Source organism: Ipomoea nil, unplaced genomic scaffold, assembly GCF_001879475.1.
Source record: "Ipomoea nil cultivar Tokyo-kokei standard unplaced genomic scaffold, Asagao_1.1 scaffold0146, whole genome shotgun sequence".
NCBI lineage: Eukaryota > Viridiplantae > Streptophyta > Magnoliopsida > Solanales > Convolvulaceae > Ipomoea > Ipomoea nil.
This window is the reverse complement of record NW_017616574.1, coordinates 205001-215905: the sequence shown is the minus strand read 5'-3', so window position 1 is coordinate 215905 and position 10905 is coordinate 205001. Positions and strand designations below refer to the sequence as shown.

The 10905-nt window shown below is 40.8% G+C and overlaps 1 protein-coding gene across 1 annotated transcript; it reads right to left on the bottom strand.

Moving 5' to 3' along the window:
• Window positions 1-457: 457 nt before the first annotated feature.
• LOC109172606 (probable histone H2A.1) lies at window positions 458-1533 on the bottom strand. Its single transcript, XM_019321800.1, has 2 exons — window positions 1213-1533; window positions 458-857 (listed from the first exon to the last, which is right to left on the bottom strand). The coding sequence occupies exons 1-2, from the start codon at window positions 1420-1422 to the stop codon at window positions 606-608; spliced, it is 462 nt and encodes a 153-aa protein (XP_019177345.1). The 5' UTR covers window positions 1423-1533; the 3' UTR covers window positions 458-605.
• Between the last annotated feature and the right edge of the window lie 9372 nt (window positions 1534-10905).

The following is a 10905-nucleotide window of genomic DNA, read 5'->3' as shown; positions in this document are numbered from 1 at the left end:
ATAGTATTAAAGAAATGGAAGAATCGCATGCTTGATAATGGGAATAAAAATAAAGTCTTCACAATGTGCATCTTACCTGTATCCAGAGCATTGCATCCCACATGGCTTGAACCACATCATTATAGACCTTCCACAGGAAATGGCTGATAAACTAAGAAGCTATGCTGAATACCCTTTGCACAATGACTTCCGTTTTCAAGTATTGTCATGGAACAAGGCCAATGCTTAATTAGTGTCCTCCTGCATCAATGACTTTCTATTAACATCCCACATCACCAAAAGATCAATATTATGAGCACTAAGAAACAATAAAGTTGCAAAATTTATGGCATCAATGCAAAGCACATGACAATAGCACACCAAAACAAATCATAAATAATCAAGAGACACCAACAAATGAATTGGGTTGGGGGAAGGGGGGGAAAAAACCAGGAAATAATAAAATGAGAGAAGGAACTTATAAATGGCAACAACAATTTTCATTGATTGATAATGGCAATCCTACAAGGGAATAAAAAGAAGCAGTTATGTTCTCATAACATTCCTGAACAACAAAGAACAGTTCTTCTAATACTACAATTACAGGACTTCACAATCTACTTTTCCTATGCAGCAGCCTTCTTTGGGGACTTGGTAGCTTTAGATGGGGATTTCGCCTCCTTTGTTGCCTTCTCAGATCCAGTCTTCTTTGGCAACAACACAGGGTTAATGTTCGGCAACACACCTCCATGAGCAATGGTAACACCAGCAAGCAATTTCCCAAGCTCCTCATCATTCCTCACAGCCAACAGAACATGCCTTGGTATGATTCTGTTTTTCTTGTTGTCCCGAGCTGCATTCCCTGCCAGCTCCAAAACCTGTAGACACAAATAGATTCATAAGCTTCAGATCTGTTTCAAAACAACACACCAAATATCTCATGAAGCATACCTTTCTTCAAAGGCCTGCAACGCTAAAACATTACACACACAGCTCAAATCGAATTCACACACGATCTACTACCACATGCACTTCAGTGAGACTTCAATTTGTTTCCAATTTTACCAGCAACGCACAAACATTATAAATAGAAATGTAGATACATAGACACAAAAACCCTAAGTAGAACTTAATCACACATTCACCAAACCCTAGCTCACAGACAGCACAATCACAGATCTAAATTGCACACGAAACACGTATAAATCTCCGCAAACAGAGACGGAAACTTACTTCAGCAGCCAAGTATTCCAGAACGGCAGCCATGTAAACCGGAGCACCACTCCCGACGCGCTCGGCGTAGCGCCCCTTCTTCAAGTACCTCCCGATTCTTCCGACCGGGAACTGAAGGCCAGCGCGGGTGGAGCGAGTAACCGGCTTCTTCTTCGGCCCACCGCCCTTCCTGCCGCCGGCGCCCTTCTTCACTTTTCCGGTGGTCTCCATGAGAAATGTGAAATATCAGTCTAAACCCTGGACTGAACGATAAATGAAGGAAAGACCGTGTAAGCGATTAATGTATGAGTATCAAAGAGTGCGATTGACGGTTGGCTTAGGCAGAGTGCTTTATAGTGGTCTCATTAGCATTTTGGTTTTCAGGATAGTTGGTTCTGGCCGTTGGATTCATCTTAATCGACGCTACACAAACATAAGTGCTTCTATCCGTGTCATTTGGAATAGACCAATAGGAAGCACGCTTGGATTTGGATTTTTAGTCCCCGTTTGTAAAAAGAAAGTCACCATTATTTTACGCGGATGTCAAATATAATAAATGAATAATGTTCAATGTATAATAAATTGAACAATTTTTTACTAAATAAGTACGCCTAACTACAATCATATTATAAATTTATATAATATTTAACCATATATTGACCGTGTCAAAAAAATAAATATAAAATGTAATTTAAATATGATTTCATCTTATATATATTTAAGTATATATCTAACTAATACCTAAATAATTATAAATTAAACTTATAAATTTAAAATTTTATTTTGTAGATAATTTGTTTATGACAAGAAAAACTTGTCTTCATTGTCTAAACGTGTGTCACACTTATCTATAAAACTTGTGGTCACATCATTTTTGGATAATATTTGTGCTTATTGGATTAATTTAGAATTTAGAATTTAGAATAATATCAATTTATTTATGGTATAATCATTGAATATAAGTTTTTTTAAGTATTGTAAATGAGACATGTCTATGCTACATTTATATAATAATTTAACAATAAAAAATTTCTTTATAAATCATCAATAGTCACGAGAATTTACTAATGTTTTTAATAGTCCGTACTAAAAAGAGACAAAACTAAAGTCAACAATATAAAAAGTTGCGCGGCAATGACGTGGCTTGTATTTATGAAATTTATTATAAAACTTCATATGTGTTTAGAACTCGTGTATCTTGAACGAGAAATTTACTTGTAACAGATATCATTTATTTTAGGTGCCCTAAAAATAATAATTAGTAAACTCTCATAACTATTGTGGCCTGTTTGGTTCACGGAATAGGCCGGGAATGGCATAGCATTCCCAGTAATAGGTCTATTCTTTTGTTTGGTAACCATTTCTATTATTAGGAATAATATTCCTGGTAATAGCCTATTACCTCAAATAAGGTAATAGCTATTACTAGGGCCCCTCCTGGTATTAGCCTATTACTGAACGCTCAGGAATAGATTTTAGGGTGTGTTTGGTTCGCGCATAGGAATCGGAATCGGAATGGGTATCAAATACTTGATAATGGTAATGGGTTTTGGTGAAAGTATTTAACATGTTTGGTAGTAGGGTGGAATGAGAATGGTTACTAATAGTAGTGCTTGAGAATGAATAAGGGAATGAAACCCTTATTGTATTTGGCTATGGGTTTTTCAATTAATGGGGTATTCGAAACCCATAGTAGTGTTCTAAAAACCTATAAACCAAACAACAACAATCACTTTCATACCCATTCCTATGGACAAAACCCACCAACCAAACACACCCTTAGAATCTATTTTCTTTTTTACCCCTTTCTTTAACCTAATTTTTTTATCCTATATGTAAATTTATCCTATTTCACCACTGTCGTCGCCACCACCATCACCGCCGCTGCCACCACCACCACCACCACCACCATCGCCGCCGCCGCCGCCACCACCACCATCGCCACAACCGTCGCCGCCCCCACCACCGCCGCCGCCCCACCACTGCCACCGCCACCACCACCACTACCACCCCAGCACTACCGCCACCACCACCACTACCACCACAGCACCACCGCCGCCACCACCATCACCACCACCGCCGCCACCAGAACCACCACCCAGCAGCACCACCGCCACCACCGCTACAACCATCGTCGCCCCCACCACCACTGCCACAATCGTCACCGTCACCACCACCACCGTCGCCCCCACCACTGCCACCGCCACCACCACCACTACCATCCCAACACCACCACCACCACCACCATCACCGCCACAACAATCGCCGCCCCACCACCACTGCCACAACCGTTACCGTCACCACCACCACCGTCGCCCCACCACTGCCACCGCCACCGTCACCACCACCACTACCACCCCAACACCACCACCGCCACCACCACCACCATCACCACCACCGCCACCACCACCACCATCACATATTTTTATAAGGGTATTTATGTCTTTTAAAACATATTTCATTTCTATTCCTTAAATCAACCAAACACTGTAATATAATTCCTAAAGTCTATTCCTTCCGCGAACCAGACAATAGAATAAAATTCCTATTCTATTCCTTGCATATTCCATTCCTTATGGAATAGCATTCCTATTACCTCAAAATTCATTCCGTGAACCAAACGTGCTGTTGAGGATTTATAAAAGAAATTGTTTTTTCTTATTAAATTATACATATATATATATATATATATATATATATATATATATATATATATATATATATATATATATATATATGGACTAGATCAGGTGCGAAGATAACTTATTGTGCGGATAACACAAAAGGATGCACTTTTAAGTGTAGAATTGACGACGCACCTAACCTTAAACATTAAAATGGTGTACTTTAAGTATACAAACCACGCACCTTAAGCACATAAATAAAGCACCTTAAAAACATAAATTACGCACTTAAAGTTTCAATAATTGACGCACCTCTCGTCGGAGCATGTGGAGGCCTCCAGGATGACGTTGCACCGGTTCGGAAACACGTCGTCTTCTTCACTCTGGTACGAAGAACTCAACTACATTGAATCCAAAGGGAGGATGAAGAAAGTCGACAATATTTGGCAAATTGCTTTCAGCAATGGATTCAAATGTAACAGTGCGGTCTGGAAATGCAACTGGAACCTTAAAAACCCGATAATGAACTATGAAATTACATATATATCCTCAAAAATCAAAGTCAACAAACGGTCAAATAGACGGAGGACCAAATTGTGTTAAAATTGCAAAGTTAAGGACTTAATTGGTTGAAATTGAAAGTCGAGGACCAATTTGTGAATTTAGCTATAGTCAAGGGACCATTTTGGGTATTTACTCTTACGAAGTGCATAATGCGCTTCTTTATCTTTTATTTGCCTATGTCAAACAAAAAAATCTTGAAATAGAGTACTCACATCTCTACCTATATCAACTTTAGGAGCCAGTGTTTCTCTCCAACTTTGTATATATGCTAGGTCATCATATTCATCATCAATGATCATATTGTGCATTATGATACATGGTGATATTATATATTGCAATACGCATTTATCCCAAAAAAGGCATTGATCTCTTGACTATTGTAAATCGTGATTTGAGATCCCCAAATGCACGTTCTACGTCTTTTTTCTACGTGCTTCTTGCACCGTTGCAAATAACGTTTTCTTTTGTCCTTGAGGCTCATGAATAGTTTGTACCAAGGTTGACCATTTATGATATATACCATCACTTAAATAAGATCCTATATTGTTCTTTTTTTTTTCTTGAATAACATAATGAGCAAGATGTGTCATACCATTTGCAATGTTTGTAAACAAATGAGACGTCTCCAACACATTAATACCATTATTCAGCCCCGACAAACCAAAACGTGCATGCCAAATTCACAAATCATAATTGGCTACATCATCAAGAATAATAGTTGGTTCTCGACTATACATAGAATATTGTCTGGCCCAAGCTATTAGACAGTTTTTCCAAGTCCAATGCATTATGCATATAATCTAAACTCCAAAGTATCAACAAAAAGCCACATACCTCCCAGTTTAAGCAACCTTGCAACGTCATTAGCATCAAATGCTCTTAGATAGCGCTCCCCAAATACATTTCCAATTGCTCGACAAAATCTGATATCTTCACACTTCCAATTGTTGTTGATTCTTTAATTTGAATGTATACATCTGTTGCTACTCCATAAGCCAAAATTTGAAATGTTGATGTTACTTTTTGTAAATTAGACAAACATAGTCTACTGATTATATCTCTCCATTGCACAAAGTAGTTGTTATGGTCTTCACACAACGTTGGCAATTCAAAAGAATAAATTTCGACCCATTCGAAATCGTCTACAAGACATTGGATCATTGTATTTTGGATTTTCTAAAAAATAACTAGCATGTAATCTTCGATTACCATCTACATGATCACATTGAATCACTTTATGACAGAGAATCAAACATCCATACATTGGGTTGTTGGCTTGATTACCCATAATTTACATATAGTAAGCCATGACATCATTGTTCTCAACATACATATTTAGTAGTGTTCGTCGTTGTGATTATATTGTAGTAGTGAGATCATCGTCATCCTCTGTTGGGGATGAAAATGGGTGTGGGGTGAGGATGAAGATGAGTGTGGGGGTGGGGATGAAGAAGAAAATGTTATAAGATGTTTACTACTATTGAAATTCATATATTAGGATTGCAATAGTGAACGGATGAAAGATGACTTCCATCTTCATTAGAGCTCTACTCTACCAAAATGTCAATTTCGTTTCTTCATTAGAGATGATTTTAGGTCCCTAGGCCGCAAAACCTTTTCTATTATTTACTTTTATTATTAGAGATGATCTTAGGTCCCTAGGCCGCAAAACCTTTTCTATTATTTACTTTTATTATGTGCATCTCTTTAGTAGTAGTAGTAATGTGTATATCTTTAGTAGTAGTTACAACTATTGAGAATTTATAAAGAAAACTATTTTATTCTTGTTAAAGTTATTATATAACAATTACATTTACATTTACGCGTGACTTTATGATACTTAAAAAACAAAGATTAAAAAAAAAAAGACAGAAAAATGGTCACATAATTCCTCAAACTCTATACAAAAATAATAATTAGACCCTCAATTTTTTTACAAATTTGCAATTATACACATTAACTTGTTGATTTTATGCATTTAATTAAACTAATAACTTATTAATTTGTTACTATTAAATCAATTGTCTGGTAAATCAAATGTACAACATGTAAAAAAATATAATGATGTGTCAGTTTTAAATAAATAAGAAATAAAGTAAACAAAATAAAATTTTAAAAATATAATGGTCACCAGCAGTAAACCATCTCTAACGTCTACTAGTCTTATATGACACTTCTTTGGCCAATTGGACAGAAAAACACCTGAGAAAAAAAGAGGCCGCTTCTTTGTTTTTTTTAAATTTTTATATTAACTTATTTGAATAAATATTGTCACATCGCCATTTTTATCAATTACTAGTTAATTAATTTAATTGCATCAAATTGATATGTTTGAGGGACTACATGGTGATCTGAAACGGCGTAGAGAAGATCTTAGGGAGACAAATGGTGTGACTGGAGAGGATGTGATGATGGCTGATAGTCTGAAAATTAAGGAGTTGGAGAGTCTGGCAGACCAGGCTCGCCGGGCCAAATGAGTCTCCTTAGCTGGAACTGCCGGGGTTTGGGTGGCACCCAGTCAGTTCATGAACTCTTGGGCATTGTGTCCAAGGAGCGATCCCAATTTGTCTTCTTAATGGAGACAAAGGCGACCGATTTTCGAATGGAGCAGGTGCGTGTGCAGTTAGGTTTTGAAGGTAAAATTTGTGTGGAACGGGTAGGCCTCGGAGGGGGCATGGCGTTTTTCTGGAGAGATATGAATGTGTCGTCTCTGATGAGTTATTCCAATAATCACATAGATATGGAGATATCTATTCCAGGGCGTCCGGTGTGGAGATTGACAGGCTTCTACGGGGAGCCAGACAAGAGTAGGAGGCAGATTATGTGGGACCTCTTACGGCAACTTAAGGAAAATTCTTCTCTTCCTTGGGTTGTCGTGAGAGACTTCAACGATATCGCTTGTCTTTCGGAAAAGAGGGGTTCTCATGGCCATCTATCGGCGCTTATTGAAGGCTTCAATGATGTGTTGGGTGAATGCGAGCTTGTTGATATGGGGATGACGGGGGGGGGGGGGGGGGGGGTCGGTTCACTTGGGAGAAAGGCCGGGGAACTGATACGTGGGTGGAAGAGAGGTTGGACAGGGCCGTGGCAACGGTGGAGTTGTTGGAAATGCATGATGGGGCGCTGGTTAAGAATATATATACTAATTCGTCCGACCACTGTGCTATTCTTGTCGACCTTCATACAGAACTCGTACGGGTAGCCTTACGTAAATTCAGATTCGAATCTGCGTGGCTTTTACAAGCAGGTTGTGAAAAAGTGGTGGATGAAGCATGGCGCATGTCTAATGGCATGAGTAGGGGTGTAAACGAGCTGAGCCGAGCTCGAGCATGGGTTGGCTTGAGCTCGAGCTCAGTCGAGCTCAAAAAATGATGCTCGAGCTCGGCTCGACAATTTTTCGAGCTGCTCGAGCTCGAGCAGCTCGATTGTTCGAGCTCAGGCTCGATTTTGACCTATTTGAATTCATATTTTAATTAATAATAAACATTGTTTTATCCATACATAAATAATAAAAGCTTTTAAAAATTCAAAAGTCCAAACTTCAATTTTAAAGACTCCAAACACCAAAAATAAGTTTACAACTCTACTTTAATTAAAAGTCAATAGTAGTCATTGATCGTTACCATATATATAATATCTATCTATTTATTTACTTATGGCTTGCGAGTGGCTCGACGAGCCACGAGCCTAGAATATTTGAGCTCGAGCTCGGTTCGTTTAATAAACAAGCCGCTCGGCTCATTTACACCCCTAGGCATGAGTTTTCAAAATCGAATAGCTATTTGTGGTGAACGACTCTCAAAATGGGGTGGGGACTATCATCGACAGTTTGGCGTACGTAGCAAAGAACTTCGGCACACACTCGCCAAGTGGAAAGAGAACCGTACGTCTCACGATGTGGCCACTTTTTTTGCGGCGGAGAGGGAGTTGGAGGTTCTGTTGAGAGCGGAGGAAGTTTTCTAGAAACAACGATCCAAACAGCTTTGGCTAAAGCACGGGGATGCCAATACAAAATACTTCCACAAATCGGCAACGACTCGCCGAAAGCACAATTTTTAAAACCGTGTCAAAGACCAGAATGGCGTTTGGGCCGAGGGGACGACTATGAACTCAGAGATAATCAGGTATTTTGAACACATTTTCTGTTCTGGTCCTCGCAATGCTAATCTGTTTGACCGGATTTGGGAGCGCGTGACAGACGAGATGAAAGTCTCTCTATCACAACCATTTACAATGACAGATGTTAAATCTGCCTTACTCGATATAAAACTAGAAAAGGCGCCCGGGCCGGACGGTATGTCACCGGCCTTCTTCCAGCACTTTTGGCCGGTCCTTGGGCATGACTTATCCGTGTTCATTTTACATTGTGTGGAACACAAGCAGTTTCCACCGAAATTGAACGACTCTAATATTGTTATAATTCCTAAAAAGCCTGTACCAGAGAAAGTGTCGGACTTACGTCCAATTGCATTGTGCAATGTAGTTTATAAGGTGTTAGCCAAAATGCTTGCCAATAGGTTAAAGGGGTGTCTAGCTCAGGTTAAAGGGGTGTCTAGCTTAGGTTGTTTCCCAATCACAGAGTGCGTTTGTTCCTGAACGTTTACTCACGGATAATATCATCGTGGCCGGGGAGATAGGTCACTACCTATGGAGGAAAACCGGGGGGGCACAAGGGTGGGCTGCGCTAAAGCTAGATATGGCTAAGGCGTACGATAGAATGGAGTGGCCCTTTTTGGAGGGCATGTTGCGGGCGTTGGGTTTAGAACATGAGTGGGTGGAGATGATTATGTTGTGTGTCACTTTTGTGAATTACTCTATTATGGTAAACGGGGAGGTCGTGGGACGTGTACGCCCTACCAGGGGTATCTGACAAGGAGACCCTTTATCACCTTACCTCTTCATCATCTGTGCAGAAGGGTTGTCTATCCTTCTGCAACAGGCGGAAGCCCGGGGGACATTCACGGCGTGAGGGTGGCTCGGGGAGCCCCGGCCATCACTCACCTCTTTTTTGTTGACGATAGTTTACTCTTTTTTAGGGAAAATGAACGAGCGGCACTAAAAGTAAAAGAGTGCCTAGAAATTTACAGCATGGCCTCAGGACAACTCATCAATTTTGAGAAATTCAGTGCAGTTTACAGCCATAATACAACCACGCCACTACGGGAGATGGTCTCCAGGCTCATTGGGGTTCCCGAAGCGGTGGATTTGGGGCGTTACCTAGGCCTTCCGTCGGTCTTGGGACGTAACAAAACTGCAGTTTTTAAATATATCGAAGAGAACATCCGGGCAAGAATTGGGCTGTGGCAAAATAAACTACTCTCTCGTGCAGGTAAAGAAGTGCTGCTTAAGAGCATAGCACAATCCCTACCAATTTTTACTATGTCGGTGTTCCTATTACCTGTTCGTGTTTGTGATTCTCTGGAGAAGATGTTTAACCGTTATTGGTGGGGCGGTGGAGGTACAGGAAGTCGTGGGATTCATTGGCTAAGCTGGGGTAGGATGTGCACTCCGAAATCGAAGGGTGGGCTCGGCTTCAAGAAACTACACGAATTTAACATAGCTCTTTTGGCCAAGCAAGGGTGGCGACTTTTAATTCATCTAGATTCCTTAGTGAGCCGCTTATTAAAGGCAAAATATTACCCTACGACGGGGTTCATGGACGCACAAATAGGGTAGAATCCCAGCTTCATTTGGCGTAGTATTCTTGCTGGGAGGAGAGCTTTACAATTGGGCGTTGCTCGCCGAATCGGTGATGGCAGCGACACAAGGATATGGGGATAGGACTGGCTTGCAGGTCCTTCAAATATACATCTACATACCCCGTGTGTGGAGAAGCTACGTGAGGCCAAGGTGCACAGCCTTTTGAACAAGGCTGGGGGGTGGGATGTTGATATTCTCAGGGATATTTTTCTTGTGGAAGATGTACCCAGAATTTTAGCGACCCCGGTGAGTAACCAGTTTCGTGACAGTTGGCGTTGGAAAGGAGACATTCGCGGTTGCTACACGGTCCAACATGGTTATTGTTTGTTAGTAGGTGAGGCGGCTCTGTACGATGACACTCACGGTTTTCTTGCGTGGAAGGCGTTATGGGCATTGCCAATCCCTCCAAAGGTAAAAAAATTTCCTATGGCGTTGTGCTCGTAACATTCTGCCGGTCCGAGATATTCTGCGTACAAAGAGAGTTTGGATAGGTGGGGGTTGTCCGATGTGCGGTTTTGTCTCGGAAATAATAGAACATCTCTTTTATGGCCGTGCCTTTGCGGAACAGGTCTAGGATGTAGAGAATGTGCTGCGGGGAAGAGATGTTTTTAGCTATATATCTCAGGTGATTGGTGGTTCATCGGTGGACGAAGCGGTGCATCTGGCAGCAGGGCTCTGGACTACATGGTTGTTACGCAATGATGTTGTGTGGCATAATAAGCAGCCATCGGCTGAGGTGGCCCGTGAGCAGTTGTTGCGGCTACCGACTAGCTGGAAAGAGGCATATACTGCCTAGCCTACTGCCACAATCCAGACTGCCAGCTGG

Coding starts and splice junctions, on each gene's coding strand:
- LOC109172606 (XM_019321800.1), bottom strand. CDS start 1,422: ATGGAGACCACCGGAAAAGTGAAGAAGGGCGCCGGCGGCAGGAAGGGC. Junction 858..1,212: donor TGGAATACTTGGCTGCTGAA/GTAAGTTTCCGT, acceptor TTGTGTCTACAG/GTTTTGGAGCTGGCAGGGAA.